A 21,047-nucleotide genomic window follows, 5' to 3' on the forward strand; every position below is an offset into this window, starting at 1 on the left:
TTTAGATTATAGTTCAGAATTATACCCAGGTCATTATTTTAAAAATGATAAAACCCAGTTAAAAAGAAAATAATTTCCATGAATTTATTACCTTAAAAGCAATTTTCACTTTCCTTACCCTACATTCAACATAGCTCATGTCTAAATCCTAAATCTAGATCAACTAGATTTTGTGAATGCAAAATGAAACAGTAATAACAATAATGATAACAGCTAACATTTGAGTACTTATTATTTACCCAGAACTGTTCAGTGTATTACACAGATTTAACTTATTTAAGAAGAGAAACAGAAAACTGTATTAAAAAAAAGTCAAGCTCCCAAACACTACTTATGTTAGTAACATACAGATAATACTTTAGGTATAATTATTTTTTCTCTCCACGATTATCTCAACATTTCATTTTATATACATATACATCTTTATTTCAAAATGCTTACTCCTCCTTGATACCCATAGCATTTCTTTCTGCCACATATTTTTGGCATTAAATAATATCCAACTTAGATCTTTATTTTACCTTAGCTTCCACTGTTTTTTGTACTTTTTCCCCATAGTAAATAGTATCTTCCTTACAGAATGGCAACTTCTTTTAATCCAGCACTGTAGTTCCCATCTCCCCAGACTGCCTTCTTCAATCTCTCTCTTAACCACCTAAATACAATGTGTACCACACTACCAGACACACCAGAGATAGTAAAATGCTGCTGCCTAACAAAACTTGTATGGCAGGTTTTTTTGTAGTTACTTTTTTTTTTTCTTTCTTCAGGACAGAGTTTTGCTCTTGTCAACCAGGCTGGAGTGCAATGGCGCAATCTCAGCTCACTGCAACTTCCACCTCCTGGGTTCAAGCGATTCTCCTGCCTCAGCCTCTCAAGTAGCTGAGATTCCAGACACACACCACCACGCCCGGCTAATTTTTCTATTTTTAGTAGAAACGGGGTTTCACCATGTTGGCCAGAGTGGTCTCGAACTCCTGACCTCAGGTGAACCACCCGCCTCGGCCTCCCAAAGTGCTGGGATTACAGGTATGAGCCCCCGCACCTGGTCCATAGTTCCTTTTCTAAACATTTTTATTTAAAGAAAGGGAGCAGAGTCTGCATTTGGGTCCCGGATGAATAACCATAAAAATATTTTTTCATCTTTTACATTATATAAATAATTTTCCATTATGCTACACTAAACATAATGCTAGGTCTATGCTTTTATTACAGAGATCCTCAGTAAAAATTAGTAAGTGACTCGCTTCAACTATTTAGCAGGCTCCAGACTGCCTTATACTTGTTCTCAGGAAAGAGCAAAAATGTAACTTGCCCTTTTCGCTTTCTCAGTTTCTTGAGATACTGAGGGGGTATCAACAGTAAAGTTTCAGGGTACTTTACCAATTCACATTTACGCGCTTGAATAAGCTGCACAATGGTGTTCTACAATGCTTGCTTTCATCAGAATATTTTAATGATGAACCAACTTTATCTCCAGAGTAGATATCCAAATCACCTGTCAACGACAAATAAACCACGAAAGATTACCAGAACAATATATCACAAAATATCTGGCACTGGCCACAAGTCTAAATAATATTAGTTTTAAAATCTTCTCTCTCAAATTTTTTTTACTTTTCTGAGACTGAGTTTCGCTCTTGTTGCCCAAGCTGGAGTGCAGTGGCGCCATCTCAGCTCAGCGCAACCTCCGCCTCCCAGGTTCAACCGATTCTCCTGCCTCAGCCTTCCCAGCAGCTGGGATTACAAGCGCCCGCCACCAAGCTCGGCTAATTTTTTGTAATTTTAGTAGAGACGGGATTTCACCGTGTTGGCCTGGCTGGTCTCGAACTCCTGACCTCAGGCGATTCGCCTGTCTCGGCCTCCCAAAGTGCTGGGATTACAGACGTGAGCCACCGCACCCGGCCTCAAATTAAACTTTTGAAACTCCCAAATATACAAAATACTGGCTTACCTGGGGAGGTTAGAGTTCTTCTCTTACATTTAGACTGATCAAAATTTGAAAAATCATACTAAAAAAGAGAAAAGATATTTAATTTGTATCCTAAGACTCAATTTACTGTCTCAAAATATTTCCCTACAAATTATGTATTAATTACAAAGGTTAGAGTGGAGAAATCCTGTAGACACCATCTTAACCAAGTGATCAAAGTTAATATCATCAATAATGCGACAAACCAACATCATGTGCCTCCCCACAGCAGATCACACATCACTCATCTCATGCTCCCGCCAAAAATGCATAATCAATCTAACGAAGAGGCATCCATAAGATAAATCTAAATGGAGGAACATTCCAATAAATAATTCTTACACTTTTCAAAAAAACCAATCTTACAGAAAACAAAGGCTGTGAACCTGATCCAGGTTAAAGGCAACAAAAAGCACAATCAAATGCAATCAATGCTCGTTCTTGGATTGGATCTGCACTAAGAAAAAATTTTTCCTATAAAAGGCATTATCGAGATAATTGTTGAAATTTCATATGAACTCAAGATTGCCAAATATATCAATTGTAAATTTCCTGAAAATATTACTGTGGTTATTAAAAGAGAACGTCCTTATGCTTAGGAAAAGCACACAAGTTCTTTCTATCTAGAGGTAAAGGGGCATGATGACTGCAAATTACCCTCAAATAGTTCAAAGGGAAAAAACGCGTGTAGGGAAAGAAGGCGAGAAAACGAATGGTAAAGCAAATGTGGCAAAATATTAATTTGTGAATGCAAGTGAGGGTACAAGGGAATTATTGGTACTACGGCAGCAACTTTTGAGTAAGTCTGAAATTATTTCGAAAAAAGCCGCTTTTAAAAAGCAATTCAGCTGTTTTCTCAACTCCACTCACATCACTGCAAAAATAAAAAAGCTGAATAATACTTTCTCTAACATCACACCATGCCCCGTATACCATGAACACAGAGGCATAGGTGAAGTGGCGACCCCGCGCCCCTGCACCGCAACGCCCGCCCCTCCCGCCCGCTTCCACGAGGCCCGAGCCGCAGCCACCGCGGGAGTGCCGGGGCCGGGACCAGAGCCGCTGCGCGCCCCCAGGCCGGCTGGGCGGAGCACGGGGTGAGCTGCTCCGCAGCAGCAAGAGTCCACCCGCGGACCTCGGAGCGGCGGCTTCACCTCGTCCGGGCAGCTGCCCCCGAGTCCGTAGCGGCTTTTGAGACGCTCCACTGCTAAATCCTGCCCCGGAGGCTTGACGACCCTCGGCTCCATAGTACACCGCAACCGCAGCCGTCTCCCCGGGAACCGCGTTCATCAAACCCGCGGCGCAACGCGGCCGCGGTGCGTCACGACGTGCAAGGCCCCGCCCCCAGAGGCACGCAGGGCCGCAGGGAAAGGGCGGGGCAGAACTGGAGAACCCGGAGAAAACAGCCAGGCTTGACCGCGCGTCCTCCAGGTCTCTCGTGCTATGGCTGCAGACCTCATAACTTCAGTAGTATTGCATCTCCCCGCGCTAGTGCCGCCCCGGCCGCCTGGGTACCACGGGTGGAGGAGCACCGAGGCCCCACACCTGCCTGCAGCGCTCCGCTTCAGCTCCATTTAACCTGTAAGTTTAGTGTGCGTTTGCGCTCACCATAGACCTGTCGCTCCATCAGAAGTGGCCTTTCCTAACTGCCATATAAAAGAAAAACCAAGACTATATCTGAGCCAGGAGTGGTGGTGCGCGTGTAATCCTGGCTGCTTAGGGAGCCTGGGAGTTACATCTACTCTGGGTAACATAACAAGACTCTCATCTCCTAAAAGAAAAAAAAAAAAAAAGGAAAGCTGAGCATAGAAATTGCAGATTACCTCACTTTTCCTGTGTTCCATATGGGGTATAACCAGGTATTAAAAAGAATAATTAGAATGTAAGCTCCTTGAAAACAAACTTTTTTTGAAAAGAAAAAAGCTTTTGCCAGTACCCACAACAGTGCTAGCCATAGTATACATCAACCTGAAAACCTGTTAAACAAAACTGAGGGGAACTGTACAACCACTTCATTTCTCATTCATACAATTACAGTGGTGTAATATTTTACTTTTCTAAGTTATGACTGTCAGCTGCATCTCTGGACTAATAACTCCTAAAGTTTCTGGATTAAAGTTCCCAAATGCCCAAGTTTTATAAAATCTATATACTTAAGCAGTTATTATCTGAAAATTACTTAAGCCATACTTTTTGCCATAAAGTACCACTTAAGATGTACAAATAATGAATTACTTTATTCTATCTTTAAGCAGATTTCAATGAGACAATATAAAATCCAGTTTAAAAGGAAAGATACATATCATTGTGGGTTGAGACCACATCAGTGATTAAATAACAAAATCAAAGTCCTTTCCTGAAATGTGACACAAAGACTTTCTCATAAATGCCACAAGCCACTGTTAAGCATCTTTGGAATACTAATACTAGAAAAGTCAGTTTACATGTCATTTTGTCAAATTTTTGGTCAAAGTTTAAAGCTTTTTAATTTGTAACTTTAATGCTTTAGGAAAGCATAGAAATCTGTAAAAAGTCTCTTAAAACGCACTTGCATTGTTAAGAATTTATTCTAAAATCATGACGAAGGCATCAGCTGTCTCAGCTGAAAAGTTACAACACACTTTACATCAGTTTATATTACACAGATTTCCAAATAAGCCAATTTGAAATATTTAGTGTAAACATATGTAATCCATGGTTCTTGAGTAGGTTTATTTCAGGTATCTGGCTTTGTGGCTGAGTGGAATGGTGATGGTATACCATCACTCATTACTCGCACAACATCCCTCCCCTCTTTTTGAACAGTTACTTGCTTTAGGATACCCAATTTCCAAATCCCCATATAACAGGGAATAAACCTGTCTTTCCTCACTAAATAAAATGAGGTAATTTCACCAGAAAGAATGTGTTCTTTGGGTGGAAGAGAGTCAGTATTCATAATTGCAATATACAGAATTTTGTGTTCTACCTGGATTCTTTGTAGTTCCATATCGAGTAGGCCAATAAGAACATCCTCTTTTCTTTAGCAATTTGCCTAACATTTGATACAAGCCATTTCCAAATACATTTTCAGTGTATATCAAACTTGAGAAACTAGCTCTGGAAGTTAGGCGGCAGTTTGAATTTACTGCCTCTGAATTGTCTTCCTTTAGAATAACCAGAAGCACAAGTAATGAATTTTTTGAATGTCAGTGGCTCTTATGAATTGTCATTTTATTTCTGCTATAAAATTTACCAGAAAAGGGTACTGCAACAATCCTGTATAAAGCAAATCTTTAACCAAATAACATGGCATAGACTTTCTAAAAATATTCATACTTTATCACAGTAACTACAAGGAAAAATTCAATTTCTATCATCAGAACCAAGCTGCAGTTTCTGAGGTAGTAGAGACAGATGACAGAAAAGTTTAAAACAAAACCCCTAAAGGAAATAGTCAACTTGTTTAAAATGTAAAAATTAATTGAATACCTATGAAAGAGCACAGGAAGCTAGATATTTTAAGGAAGGAAGGTACACTACTTACAAAGTTAACTTGTAACCACACAGGAGGTGTAAAGATTCTAGAGAAGAGCACTTTGGTTAACTCTGTACGTTCTGTGGCTCTACCCATTCATAAATGAGTCTCTATGCATAAATGAGTACACCAATAGTTAAGATTACCAAATATATTTCAAATCTAAAGTAAAATTATCCAAATTGTGGTCCCTTTATTCAAATGGTAAGTATATCCATGCAGGAAGTCCAAATATCTTAAAAGGAATTAAAATTAAATTGCATATATCATATTCCTTCAATAGTTTGAGGTCTATTGCTTTTAACAAGATCAGTATTATTCCATTTTAATACAAATATGTCAGGAGTACATAAACACAAGTACACCTGAAATACACCAGTGTTTAAACTTTTATTTCACACCATGCAAGGTCAATTATAACATATTAAAAAGTGACAACAGCTATAAGCTGCAATTTTACATCTGTACATCAGAAACGTCCATTTTCAAAAGCTGAACATAATTATCAAATTGTAATAACTAAGCTTCAATTCAGCTGCTTATACAGATAAAATTTTCTATGAAACACAATGATTTTATATCTGTCCACATTCTGTGATAGTTATTCTTCGACAAACAGACCCTTTGGGAGAACCAAATGATTCAATCTTTTTCACAGTATCCATGCCATCCTTAACAAACCCAAATACTACATGCTTAAAGTCCAAATGTTCTGCTTTTTTCAGTGTTATAAAAAATTGAGAATTATTGGTATTCTGGCCTTGATTGGCCATGGATAGTAAACCAGGACCAGTATGTTTCACATCAAAATTTTCATCTTCAAATTTATCTCCATAAATGGACTGTCCGCCTGTTCCATCATGTTTGGTGATATCTCCTCCCTGAAAAAAAATGTGTAACAAAAGTTTAAAAAATTTTTTCAATTAACAGGAATCCTGAGTAAAATACTAAAATACACACAGAACTCATCGCTACAGGATAAATCCTAAAGCCCAGCTTTCCTGAGTATAATTTGAAACTTAAGAAATTCATATTGTTGGAAAGAAGATGAAAAATGAAAAGGTTTTTCCCATCCCGTACTGAAAAATTTAACTTTTTTTTTTTTTTAATTTTTTTTTTTTAGACAGGCTGTCTCACTCTGTCGCCCAGGATGGAGTGCAGTGACGCAAACCTAGCTCACTGCAGCCTTGGCTTCCTGGATGCTCCCACCTCAGCCACCATGTAGCTGGGACCACAGACGGGACACCATCACGCCTAATTTCTGTATTTTTTGTCCAGATGAGATTTTTGCCACATTGCCCAGGCTGGTCTCAAATTCTGGGGCTCAAGCAATCTGCCTGCCTTGGCCTCCTAAAGTGCTGGAATTACAGGTGTGAGTCATTGTGCCCAGCCTAAATTATTTTAGCGTGAAAGTTTTAGGCAGGAGCAGGGAATGGATAGTGATGCCATGTGATTCCATGTGTGGAAAACCTAAAGAAATCTTAAACAAAACTACAGGATGAGGTCCAGGAAAAACACCCAAATTTCCCACTGGTGTGGTGCACTCTTTAAGACCTCAATTGCGGTATGTACTTAATAATACCTACTTGGCAAACAAAATCCGGAATTACTCTGTGAAAAATGGAATTCTTGAAACCAAAGCCTTTCTCTCCAGTGCACAGTGCTCTGAAGTTCTCAGCAGTCCGAGGAACAATGTTCGAAAATAACTCCATAGTTATCCGCCCTAGAGGTTCACCGTCCGCACAAACATCAAAAAACACCACAGGATTGGTCTCCTTTGATAATTCTGCTGCATGTCCTTTCTGGAGTTGCAATAAATTCTGCTGACATTCTTCAAATGTTTTCTTGAAACAATCAGCTACTTCTTTAGTTTTAAATCTCACTGCAAGCTGTTCTACTTTTGCTTCTCCATCTATTAAGGAGGGAAAGGGGAAGGAGTGACCTTAGTGTTAAAATAACTGTTATAAGTTGTTTTGTTATAGATTTTAGAAAAGTCCAAAAAATGGAAAGTACATTTGAATGTAAAAACTCACCAGCATAATCTGAGGCAGTCCAAACTAAAGCATTATTTGAAACATTTAAGGGTTTTAATTCCATTGTTTTAGTAATAACGTGGTTTGCACACACTTTAAAAACCTGGTCTCTTCTCATAAGGATCCGGTAATAGTTCTTCATTGTATGCCAAAGAATCTTTATATCTCCAACACCACGTTCCTTCCACTGACTGACATCCCGATCCCATCTATAAAGTTTGGCTCTCTCTTTAAACAAAATTTCTTCATCTTCTTCTCCAGATTTTACTTCTACCTATAATAGGAGATGAAATACTCTATAAGCTGCTGCTTATAATAAATTCCATGACAAATTTCAAAGATCCAAATTCTTTTAAGGCATTTTCTTTGTGATGACAAAGAGAATTTGTTAATATAATAATTGGTTATATATCTTAGGGCTAGGAATACATCTGATGTGGCTGAGGGAGTAAAGACCTGATTTGTCATTAAATATTTTCTTTTATATAGTATTCATTTTCCCTTTGGAAATTAAATGCTTTTCTTTATAGGAACAGAGGTTTCAAAAGTGTCTGCTACTGAAGAGAAATATATAAGATACTGAGGTTAAAAATGACAAAATAATTTTCCTAGAACAATGTTCTTGTCCAAAAAACACAGATTAATGTTTATTGAAAGGACTTTCGTGAGTATGAGGTTAATTTTCCCCCAGAATCATGTTATAAAAACAAACATGATATTCTAGAAACATACGAAAAAATTATTTCTTCCCAACAATTACATATAGAATTTACAAACCAGTATTTATGTAAAAACTGCAAAAAGATAATTTATACTTAAAGGCTAGACATCTAATAAATAGAGCTTCCATTTCAAACTGTAAACATTCTTAAATGCCAACAATGATACCCTGACAGATCAAGCCAGGGTGAGTGTTAAACCTAAAAATGAAAAATAAGTTATTAGTAAACGTTTAATTCCTTAACATTTACCTCTGGTAGTGACACTATTGGTTCAAAATGGATATCTTCATTATGAACTACTTCTTCATCACTACCATCTTCATCTTCACCAACTTTACCAATTGACTGGGTTCCGACTGACTGTGTTCCAAACACAGCTGCTCCAGTATTTGCCCACTGGAAATTTTTATCTGATGAATAAATCAAGATATTTAAACACTGGTATCTATTTTTTACATTTTTCATCCCCCTCTTATTTTATCAATCCTTCTAATTCCCGATGATGTAATATGTACATCAATTTTAAATGTTTAAAACTATATTATTCTAGTAAATTCCTCACGCCTGTAATCCCAACACTTTGGGAGGCCAAGGTCACCTGAGGTCAGGGGTTCCAGACCAAACCATAGCCAACATGGTGAAACCCTATCTCTTCTAATAATACAAAAATTAGGCCGGGCGCAGTGGCTCATGCCTGTAATCCCAGCACTTTGGGAGGCGAAGGTGAGCGGATCGCCTGAAGTCAGGAGTTCGAAACCAATCTGACCAACATGGAGAAACCCCATCTCTACTAAAAATACAAAATTAGCTGGGCATGGTGGCACATGCCTGTAATCCCAGCTACTCGGGAGGCTGAGGCAGGAGAATCACTTGAACCCAGGACGCAGAGGTTGCAGTGAGCCGAGATGGCGCCACTGTACTCTAGCCTGGGCGGTAAGAGGGAAACTCCGTCTCAAAAAAAAAAAAAACGCCAGGCGTGGTGGTATGCGCCTGTGGTCCTAGCTACTTGGGAGGCTGAAGCAGAAGAATCGCTTGAACCTGAGAGGTGGAGGCTGCAGTGAGCCGAGATCGCCCCACTGCAGTCCAGCCTAGGCAACACAGCAAGATTCTGTCTTAAAAAAAAAAAAAAAAGTTAGCGGTGTGTGGTTGTGGGTGACTGTAATCCCAGCTACTCAGGAGGGCTGGGGCAGAAGAATCGCTCGAACTTGAGAGGCAGAGGTTGCAGTGATCCAATATCACCCCACTGTACTCCAGCCTGGGCAACAGCAAGACTCTGTCTTACAAAAAAAAAAATTAGCCGGGCGTGGTGGCGGGTGCCTGTAATCCCAGCTACTCAGGAGGCTAAGGCAGGAGAATCACTTGAACTTTGGTGGCAGAGGTTGCAATGAGCAGAGATCATGCCATTGTATTCCAGCCTGGGTGACAGAGCAAGACTGTCACCAAAAAAAAAAAAAAAAAAAAAAAAAACCTTCATACCGGGAGTACAGAATACATTTGTTATTGTTTATGCTTAGAGATACAAAGATATAACACTGTCACTGCCTTGGATAAACTTCGTAATACTAAACTACACAAGGACTTCCAGTAAAGAAGTTAAGTTCTTTACCTACTTCTAAAATTTCAAGTATTCACCTTGAAATTTTGTAAACTTAGCTCAGCAGGCCAAACCTGCTACTTCCAAATTAGCCACAATAGCCTAAACATGTTTATAATTTCTGCATCTCTACTTCTTCCTGAAGAAGCTAGTGCTGGAATGTAGATTTCTTGGCTGGGCTGGTGGATAGCAGCCTTGGGAGAACCTCACTGACTTCAACTGCCCAAAGGGTATTAGACTGTTAAACATCCTACTTCTGTGTGGGGGAACAATGATGGTCTCTCTCTTGCATACCTGCAAGAAGGTGAGAACTAGAAACTTCTCCATCCCACACCTCAATTTAGATGACCAAGTCCCCACTATCTCAGAGGAAAGAAACACCTCTCAACTTTTCATCACTTGCTGAATCACTGTCTTAAAGAACCCTACACCTTCTGCTAAAAACTCTTAAGAAAGAAAAAATGTCACAGGGTCCATAACTCAGTATCTTAAAGAACACAATAAAAAACTCTCTTTAAGAAGGATTTAATGGAGGGGAAAAAAAACGTTTTTAAAAAGGAGAGAGGGAGGGCCAGGTGTGGTGGCTCAACACCTGTAATCCCAGCACTTTAGGAGGCCGAGGCGGGCTGATCACTTGAGGTCAGGAGTTCGAGATGAGCCTGGCCAAAATGGCGAAACCCCATCTCTACTAAAAATACTAAAAGAATTAGCAGGGTGTTGCAGCACACACCTATAATCCCAGCTACTCAGGAGGCTGAGGCAGGAGAATCACTTCATCCTAGCAAGCAGAGGTTGCAGTAAGCTGAGATCTGCGCCACTGCACTCCAGCCTGGGTAACAGAGTGATCGTCTCAAAAAAGAGACAAAGACAAAAATTCTTAAGGACATAAAACAATTGTATTGCAAAGGAATGATCCGAGAACAAAAATCACAGGTTGCATGGGGACTTCCTGAGACCAGTAACCACTGATCTGGATGAGATACCAACTTAGGGGCTCAAAAATAACTGTTCAGGGCCAGGTGCAGTGCCTCATGCCTACAATCCCAGCACTTTGCAGGGCCAAGGTGGGAGGACTGCTTGAGCCCAGGAGTTTGAGACCAGCCTGGGCAACACAGTGAGACCTCTGTCTCTACAAAAAATGCAAAAATTAGCTAGGCATGGTGGTACACACCTGTGGTCCCCGCTACTTGGCAGGCTGAGGTGAAAGGATTGCTGAAGGGCCCAGGAGGTCAAGGCAGCAGTGAGCTGTGTTCATGCCACTGCACTCCAGCCTGGGCAACAGAGTGAAATCCTGTCTCAAAAACAAAAAAACACAAAATTGTTCAGCAACTTTTTTGTTGAAAGCAAAAATTAAAAAAATAACCCCAAGGGACATGTGGCAGAAGAATTCAAAATTCTTTCAAAATAGTGGTTCTCTACCCTGGGAATACATTAGAATCAACCATTTGTAAAAATATGTATAATATATCAGTATCTGGGTCTCACAGGTCATAAGGGGGTCTACAGTGATGTTACTGTAAGTGAATAATTAATTCAGCAAGCTTTGAGACATTAGAGAAAATAAGATTGAATCTCTAAATTATCTGGAAATTAACAAAAATATAAAGATTCCCTATGAAAACCTATGGATACAAACAAAACTGACTGCAGGGCATTTACAGTTTCAAATACTATTTTTAACAAGCACAATCTAAATTAACTAAAGCGTTCAATACACAAGAGCTTGGTGAATAATCTCACTAAAAATGACAAGTGGTAGTGAGAAGTGAATGTCAATGCATATGGCTTATTTAGGCATGGTTTTCCTCCTGATATGTGAGTATTTTCTACTTTACACTTTAGTGTCCAATATTGAGATAATACTTCAAAAAGGCTACACTGATTAACAAGGAGCCTATCTATTTTTATTTGGGATTTTTTTGTGTAAGTGTACCTACTATATTGCTTATTTGCTGACACACTACCCTTTGATTTCAGGCTATTTAATAAATTAAAACAAAAATAAATAACATCAGTGAAGCTCACGAATTCCAACATAACATCACATCTGAAGGTAATTTCTAAAAGTTTTATGTGTTTCTACAGATGGCAGGAGCTGTGAAAAAAGTGCAAATATGGAGGAGGAAAGAACAGAATTCTGAACTGCATTAATCATTTAAGCATATATCCTCAATAAAATGTATTCCATAAATCAAACACCTTGTACTAGAACTATTTAAGTGGTGCTATAAAGAACAATGTGAAAGATATTACAAGAATGAGAAAATACAATGAATGGTCTTATACTGGTAAACCTGATACAATCAGGGAAATGGATTATTTTCTAGAAATGTTACCAAAATGGATTAAAAATAGAAACTCCACTAAAGAAGATGGGCAAGCACACCAATTATAAACTTAGCACAATAAATTAGCACAACCCTAATACTGAAATCCAAAGATAGTACAGAAAACTACAAAAATCATATCCTTAAAAAGTAATAAACTCACAAATCCTGAAATATTAACAAATCAAATCTGAAAGTATAGTTAAAAGAATAATGACCAAAGTCAGAGTCATTCCAAAGCTCGAAAATGGTTCTGCATTTCAGAATGGGGAGGACTATCAGCATGGCTTACATAAAATTTAGAGAAAATTCTTATGATTATGTTGATGTCAAATAATAATAAAGTGTAGAAGCCCTTCATTATTAAAACACTAAACAAACTGGGGGGTAAGGGAAGAAACTTCTAATTTAGTTACATACTGCAACAAAAAACTAGTTTTTCAGTTGTGCTTGATTCTGTAACAATGTTATTAAAAGTCTCTCCTCTTCATCTTACCTTTAGAACCAAAAGCAAAATCTCCAGAATTACTGGAAGCCAAGTCTGCAAATGAGAGCCCTGTGCTACTTCCAAATCCAAATGAAACTATTTTGCTTTCCCCTGGCAAAAGAAAAAACAATTTACTATTTCATTTGTGCTGAATATCAAAGCTTTACCCAGGACCTAGAGAGAACAGTAGAGCCTTGTATACTCTGGGATGAGGGCAGTTATTTCAATTCTGACAAGTTACAAAATACATCCAATTCTGAGCTGCTTCAGTATTACTAATTTTACAGGTGCTATTCACAAAGAATACTACAATACTACACCAAATGCAAATGCATGCCAAAACTTATTTTTTATAAATGAGATGTAGCGCTATCTATATTACACCAGATAATAAACTACCGTTTCTGCTCTATGGAGCCTACTATACTCCAAAGCAAGCATTCAATCAAAGGCAGGGTTTTAGGAAACATCTGTATAAAACTTTTTGTGTTCTGTACTATAAGCTCATAAAAACCAAATGTCTCATTTACACTTCGTCATAAGGACTTTTGGGGTCTTCTCTTAATTCTGCTGATGTGAAGGTGCATGATCTCTGAAAGCCCCATGCCTTATTTTCCTCATATGAAAATATATGAGGCTGTAGGTATGAAGTCATCTTCTTCTTTTAGCACATTAAGACTCTCAAATGCCTATAAATGTAGTATTTGTGACACTGAAGGCTATTTCTTTTTTTAAAAGTAGGTAATATACACAAAGCAATACAACTTAAACTTCCCACTTCCATCCCCGAAATCGAAATGAAAGAGAGACAGCAATACCAAATATGTTACTGTAACTGAATAATTAATTTAGCAAGCTTTGAAACTATTAGAGAAAAGAAACATTAAATAGTACCATAAAACTTTCTTAAATCCCTATTATATTTCTACAATTTCTTCATAATTAAAACACTTTGAATATGCTTGAGTGATAATATAATTCAAACAATATTTAAATGAAAACGCTATCACAAAGGAAATTACATGTAACAACACTCTTGTCTTTTAAACTTAGGAAAATAGGTCAGAGTCATAATGCTTTGTATTCCCTAATAACCACAACTCTATCAATAAAAACATATTTGTTGGCAAGACAATACAATTTTTCTGATTATTATTACTACTACTACTAAGATGCCCCTTTATATACACATCAAAATTTGTTTTAAAGGGAGTTTTCAGGATCTGCCTTTAAAAGTCTATCTTCTCAAATATAAATAAGGTGTCCCTTATGTAATACATGATAAACATATATCAAGTTTTACCTTGGCTTGTAGAATCTGTATCAAGTTCCTTTCTAGTTGACAAATCTACAGGTTTGTCCATAGTTTCAGAGGAAACAGATGGTGAACTAATGGATTTGGTAGTAGAATCAGGTTCTTCAGATTTACAGAAAGAAGGTACCATCACTTCAGTCCCACCTGTATATACACTGTCAGTTGTGCTAGTTATTTCTTCTGTCTGAGATTTCTGCAAAGAGGAAGTCACAAAACACTATGCCACTTAAATGCTAAATTACAAAAATGACTATATAATCTATTTCAAAGGGAACTGAGAACTTGGGCTTCTGGAGAAGACAGAATAAACACACTTCACCCTATCTCTCCCCAAAACCTACAACTAGATGCCTAGACTGAAACATACAGAGCACCTCTAAGAAGCCTTGGAAAGGTGGATAAAAACAGGAAGAAAAAGGATCTTGGGACCAGAGAGATAATCTGGAGGTTAAGATCCACGTGGAGTTTTTCTGCCACTCCCATAACCCAGCCTGGGTGCTACAGCAGCCAGAAAAAACTGGAACTGCCAATGGCACAATGTCAACAAAACAAGAGACTCTACTTTCTTCTCAAGTACACATGAGACATTCACCAAGACAGACCTCACAACATTTATGAGAACTGAAATTATTCAAAATGTTTTCATAAACCATAAAGGAATTAAACTAGAAATCAGTAAGAGAAAGATATACGGAAGGAAAATCACCAAATATTTGGAAATGACACAGTAGCATCTAATGTACAGATCACAAAGAATGTCTCAAGGAAAATAAGAAAATATTTCGAACTGCATGAAAGAGAAAATACCACATATTAAAACTTGCCAGTTGCAGATAGGAAGTGCTTAGAAGGAAACTTATAGTATTAAATACTTATACTAGAAATAAAGAATGATCTTAAATTCGTAATTTAAGCTTTTTTTAAATTAAGAAACTAGGCCGGGCACAGGGGCTCACGCCTGTAATCCCAGCACTTCGGGAGGCCAGGGCAGGAGGATCATTTGAAGTCAGGAGTTCGAGATCAGCCTGACCAACATGGTGAAACCCTGTCTCTACTAAAAATACAAAAATTAGCCATGCCTATAATCCCAGCTACTCAGGTGGCTGAGACACGAGAATTGCTTGAACCCAGGAAGCGGAGGTTGCAGTGAACTGAGATCATGCCACTGCACTCCAGCCTGGGAGACAGAGCAAGACTCTGTCTCAAGAGCAAAAAAAAAAAAAAAAAAAAAGAAAAGAAAAGAAACTAGACAAAAGAGCAAAATAAACCTGAGGCAAGAAGGAAAGAAGGAAATAATAAAGAAGAGAAATAAACAGTATTTTTTAAAACTTAAGAAAACTCTCAACATTTAAAGGGAAAATGGCACCAAGTCAACACACTCTCTTCCAGAAAACAGCAATACAGAAAATGCTTCTCAATTCATTTTATGACACCAGTATTACCATTTTTTTAAGAGGTGGTTTCACTATGTTGTTGTCCAGGCTGGAGAGCAGTGGCTATACACAGGCACCATCTCAGCGCACTGCAGCCTGGAACTCCTGGACTCCCGAGCAATCCTCCTACTCCTCAGCCTCCCAAATAGCTGGGACTACACACACACATCACTGAGCCCAACCAGCATTACTCTTACATGGAAAACAAAGACAGTTTCAGAAAACTACAAGTATCCTGATAAATATAAACCCAAAAATTTATAACAAGATTTATGCAAATTGAACGCAACCACATATCAAAATTATACCCTGACCAAGTTTTACCCTGGAATGCAAAGTTAATTTTCTGAACATTTGAAAATGCAATGTCATTCACAGATTTAATAAAAAGAATCACGATTGTATCAATAGTTAAAATTTTTGACAAAAAGGTAAAAACGTTAGGTGATGATGTGTCAGTGTAGATTTATCAACTGTAACAAATGTATAAGCTTTTCTTTCCATAGAAATTTTAGAATTCACTTATGTATATCCATAAAGAATTCCTGGCTGGGCACGGTGGCTCACACCTGTAATCCCAGCACTTTGGGAGGCCGAGGCGGGTGGATCACAAGGTCAAGAGATCAAGACCATCCTGGTCAACATAGTGAAACCCTGTCTCTACTTAAAAAATACAAAAATTAGCTGGGCATGGTGGCGCGTTCCTATAGTCCCAGCTGCTCAGGAGGCTGAAGCAGGAGAATCACTTGAACCTGGGAGGCAGAGGTTGAGGTGGGCAGAGATTGCCCCACTGCACTCCATCTTGGCGACAGAGGAGACTCCATCTCACCCAAAAAAAAAAAAAAAATTCCTGGAGGGGTTTTGACTGGTATTGTATTAAATCTATAGATTAATTTTGGAAAACTGATATTCTAGTTATTTTGAGTTTTCCAATCCAGGAACAGTATACCTTTCCATTAATTTAGATTTTTTATTTCATCAGTGTTTTGTGGCTTTTGGCATATAGCTCTTGTGTAGAACAAAATTAAAATTCCTTATTTCCTGGCCATAGCTGATTTAGTCTAGACCCCTCAACCCATTTAGTAGCCACAACCCATTATTACTATTTGATAAGAACATTCTAGGTCAGGCGCAGTGGCTCACACCTATAATCTCAGCACTTTGGGAGGCCCAGGCAGGTGGATCACCTGAGGTCTGGAGTTCGAGACCAGCCTGCCCAACATGGTGAAACCCCGTCTCTACTAAAAATACAAAAATTAGCCAGGCAGGATGCCACCACAACTACTCGTGAGGCTGAGGCAGGAGATTCACTTGAACCTGGGAGGTAGAGGCTGCAGTGAGCCACGAGCATGCCATTGCACTCCAGTCTGGGCAACAAGAGTGAAATTCTGTCTCAAAAATAAACAAATAAGAACATTCTAAAGTTTACCACATCAATAAAAGCAATGGAACTAAAAGGAAAATTTATTAGAGATATTCTTACTTGAGCTTCCTGAACTTTTTGAAGCTCTGATTGAAAGTCTTCCCCATTTCCATTGTCTTCATCAGTATCACTACAGACTCCACAAAAAAATGTAGGTGGAAGTTTTAACGTATCTGCTTTTGCCTTCTCTTCAACTGTTGGTTTCTTTTCCCAAACAATAATACATTCTTTCTCATTATCTGAAAAATCAGTACAACACAAGCAAACGAAATTAGATGAAGCCCAACTTCTCTACAACAATGGTAGTCATCAATATAATCTACAGACCCAGGTAACAAGACCTGTACATGCTAATGAAAAACAAGGACCACCCAGAAAAGAATATTTTTCACCTAATGTTAAAGTATTTTAAATCACCATGGGCATAGTAAAATTGATAATTATAGAAATTATCAGACTAGGTTATTCCTTCTAAATAGAAGACTTGTTAAAAGCAGTATAAATGTCCTTTACATTTCACATACCTGCTGTATTTTCTTCCAAGGGTCTACATTTTTCTGAGCCATCCAGATACAGTTTTCCATTAAGTTTCTTGACAGCTGTTTCGAAATCTTCATCTTAAAATACAATTGATTAAAAGAATTTCTAGTTAATTTTGGGGGGTTTTCCTTGCTTAGGGACTATCTCCAACTTCACCCTTTCTCCCTCTCCCCATTTGAATTGCAGTCAATTTTGCCAATTTTATATCCTTAATACCTCTCTTACTGCTAGAGCTTTAGCTCAGCCTCTCACCTTGTTTGAGCTGCTCTCATTTTAACTCATCTTCCAATCTCCTTGTCCCATAATCCAATACCGTATACCACTGTCCAACTGATTCTATTGAGACTTAATTATTTAACTGCTCAGCTTAAAAAATGGCATACAAAGTTTTCCATTGGAACCTTGTCTGCCTTATCTCTCTCTTCCACATCTTTAAGACTCCAGAAAAATTATGATTATTTTAAATCCCCTCAAAACATGTGCCTGGCACATTAGCCATCCAAAAAATGCTTGCTCAATGATCACCGTCCTTTTGATCCTTATATCCATTGACCACTTACACATACATTTAGGGTGAATATACCTGCAAGGATATTAGTGATAAGTTCTAAGAGGCAGGCTTAAAATAATTACACCACACTCCCAATTTTACTAAGATTAGCAGGAACACACTGTTTTTGAAATAACAAAAGTTTTACCATCCTCCTCTTCTTCACTAACATAATCTGGTCTATTCTTGTAGCAGAAGAAAGTTGGAGGAAGTTTCAGTTTGGTTGCAAGGGCTTTCTGCTCAGCGGTTGGAGTTAGTTCATATACAATGAGAACATCATCATCTGAGGGAGAATCCTCAGGTTTTTTCTTCTCTTTTGCTGTAACACCAGTCAAAAAAATTGACAAAGGTAAGGTATTAAGTATTGACATTAATACTCTAACTGAAAATAAAAACCACAGAACTTGTCTGCAGGTTAAAACAGCATACTGATAAAAAATACATATACTTTGATGCAGAGATGTACGATAATCATGAATTAGAATTAGCATCCTGATTTAGTGTTCTACCAAAAACCCTTAGTGAACACAGAATCTATTTAAAACCAAAGAAAACAAAAAAGTCTTGTGTTTACTTAATAGTTATTGAAAAGAATTACTACTAATTTCTAGAATTTAAAAAGGTTAAAAATTTGAAAGTGTTGCCTAACTATACTTAGCATACAGTAGGTTTATGAAAATATCCATGCATTTGCAGCAACTAAAAAACATCTTAAAGAAAACATAAGCAAGTATTAGTAGACATATGAAACTAATCCAAAGCCAACTGTGATTAGTTCCTGTAAGGAAGGTTAACAATTGCCAAGAATGGAAGGTGATTAGAGTTGCATCTACTTTGTCTACATTCAAGCATGATACTGGATAAAATTAAATAAAAACTGTTACTCTATGGGTAACTAACACTATAAAATCTAAGATGATTCATATGGCTGAAAACCACCCATCTCCAGCCACCATCAATGCAAAGGGCAAAAAATTAGAAAGAGAAAAAACTTCTATATGCAACCTGTTCTGATCTATTAATGTAAAGAAGAATTCTGGCTAAAGGAGTTTAATAAAGTAAGCCAGTCAAGAAGCATGCCATGTATACCAACTGGTGACAGGGAAACATTCTGAGAGCTATGCTGTCCAATATGGTAGCCTAGCAACATTCTATTAAAACCTTACAAGGTGGCTAGTCCAAATCAAGACATGCTAATACTAAGTGTAAACACACACACTGGATTTTGAAGACTTGGTGAAAAACAATAATGTAAAATATCAATTTTTATGTTAATTAGAAGTTAAAATGATATTTTGGATATCATGAGTGAATCAAATATATCAATAAAATTACTTTCATCTGTTTCCCTTTTTAACTGTTTCTTTTTATTCTTTTTAATATGGCTACTAGAAAATTTATTTATTTAATTTATTTGAGATGTGGTCTTGCTTTGTCACCCAGAGCTGGAGTGTAGTGATGTGATCATAGTTTACTGAAGCCTGGAACTTGTGGGCTCAAGTGATCCCTCTGCCTCAGCCTCCCAAGTAGCTGGGATTATAGGCACAAGCCTGCACCAAATGACAATTTTAAATTACATACACAGGTTATATTTTATTTCTATTGGATGACACTGCTCTGGAGAACCAGCGCCCTTCCTTTCACAATGTTAAATTTGTCCTTCTCCTTCATTATAAACAAAAACTTAGTATCATTACCTAGCTAGGAGAAATAACAGTACACCGTAAGATAAAGGTTCTTGTTCCAGTTCTGCTATTACTCTACAGTAAAGACACCTTGGGTAAATGAGATAGCCTCTCTTGGCCTCAGTTTACTCATGTCTAAAGTCTTCATTTCTAAGGTGCCTTGGGACAATGACATTATCAGATTCAAAACAGAATAAGGCTCTTTGTTCTACAGTAGTGTATAGACACATTCGTTCTTAGGTCAGGGATTCCTAACCTAGAGCTCACAGAAACTGTATGCAAGTATACATCCACTTTCAAAACTGTATGCTAGTATATATCCACTTTTAAGTTCACTTTTCATATTTCTCAAAGACTGTATCTTTAAAAATAAAAGATTAAGAGCTACCTTAGCCAGTAATAAAACTGGTATACTTAAAAAAAAATCAAGATTGTTACTTTATCATTGTACTTGTTTGGCATGGCTAAGATGTGTTACTGGTCACTAATGGTGAGATTTCACTTCCCTAACCTTTCTAGAAGGCCTTCAACAGATCCCACTTCTTGTTCCACTCTAGTAGCCACACTTCTAAAAATGATCTGTGCAACATATATAATACACAAGCTGTAGAATGCTGGCTGTTAAAAATGGGGTCCATTTTCAAATACAACATTTTTCTAAACCATGCACAAAAGAACAGCCCTACAGGGACACTCTTCCATATTGTATACATGCCGTTGCCAATACATTTGAATACTGGCAGACGTTAGTGGCTAAAGATAAACATTAGATAAAACATAGGTCTTCATTGAGCAGACTTGAAATAACAGAGTAATGAAGTACATTACAAATCAGCATCCCAGTATATTTTAAAAAACAAACCAACAATAAAGGATGTCATGCCACCAGTCAAAAGGTGCTTTGCTTAAACTGGCATTCTTTAACATGCATGTTGTAGTGTTAAGTACTTAATTTCATACAGCCACAGTTATTAATACTTTGCTAAGGGCTACCAGCTGCTAAAAACTGCTGTTATCTCATACTGAGAATGCTAGTTCTATACCTTTGTTCTCAGGCTGTGAGGAAGGGGTGCTAGTCCAAAAGGCCATGGGATTAGATTTAAAAAGGCTAAAATTAAATCCTAGAAAATAAAGAATATTTCATTTTTTAACATTTTGGGAAACAAAATGAATATGCTTTTAAAACATAAAAAGCCAGAATCCCTCAATTTATACCACCAATCTGATTGTCTTATATATTCATTTACCCCTGTAGTTTCATTCTTTGCTCATTTAATAAATGAGCAAGACTAACATACAACATATAAAATGAGAACATCTCAGTATCATGTTCTTTTTTTTTTTTTTTTTTTGAGACAAAGTCTCACTCTGTCACCTAGCCAGGCTGGAGTGCAGTGGCATGATTTCAGCTCACTGCTACCTCCATCTCCTGTGTCAAGTGATCCTCCT

General features: G+C 37.7%; 2 protein-coding genes across 5 annotated transcripts in view; both read right to left on the bottom strand.

Moving 5' to 3' along the window:
* The window catches only part of CCDC138 (coiled-coil domain containing 138), a 96,956-nt gene extending 93,664 nt beyond the window's left edge, over positions 1 to 3,292 (bottom strand). For 3 of the 4 annotated variants that reach the window (XM_011980542.1, XM_011980540.1, XM_011980539.1), the window contains exons 1-3: positions 3,127 to 3,292; positions 1,955 to 2,012; positions 1,384 to 1,498 (exon numbers count right to left, since the gene is read on the bottom strand). Coding sequence is in view for 3 of the 4 variants with exons in the window: in XM_011980540.1 (XP_011835930.1) it covers positions 1,384 to 1,498; positions 1,955 to 2,012; positions 3,127 to 3,219 (266 nt within the window). In the remaining variant the exon portion in view is untranslated. Of the gene's footprint in view, positions 1 to 1,383; positions 1,499 to 1,954; positions 2,013 to 3,099 lie in introns of all 4 variants that reach the window. The other variant, XM_011980538.1, reaches the window with a different exon arrangement.
* Positions 3,293 to 4,190: 898 nt separating this feature from the next.
* RANBP2 (RAN binding protein 2) overlaps positions 4,191 to 21,047 on the bottom strand; it is an 86,887-nt gene continuing 70,030 nt past the window's right edge. Inside the window, 9 exon segments of the mRNA XM_011980543.1 lie at positions 4,191 to 6,370; positions 7,076 to 7,401; positions 7,523 to 7,796; positions 8,494 to 8,654; positions 12,662 to 12,763; positions 13,956 to 14,160; positions 16,884 to 17,062; positions 17,348 to 17,440; positions 18,062 to 18,232. Of these exon segments, the coding sequence (XP_011835933.1) occupies positions 6,065 to 6,370; positions 7,076 to 7,401; positions 7,523 to 7,796; positions 8,494 to 8,654; positions 12,662 to 12,763; positions 13,956 to 14,160; positions 16,884 to 17,062; positions 17,348 to 17,440; positions 18,062 to 18,232 (1,817 nt within the window). The 3' untranslated portion in view covers positions 4,191 to 6,064.

Source organism: Mandrillus leucophaeus, unplaced genomic scaffold, assembly GCF_000951045.1.
Source record: "Mandrillus leucophaeus isolate KB7577 unplaced genomic scaffold, Mleu.le_1.0 Scaffold214, whole genome shotgun sequence".
Lineage (NCBI taxonomy): Eukaryota > Metazoa > Chordata > Mammalia > Primates > Cercopithecidae > Mandrillus > Mandrillus leucophaeus.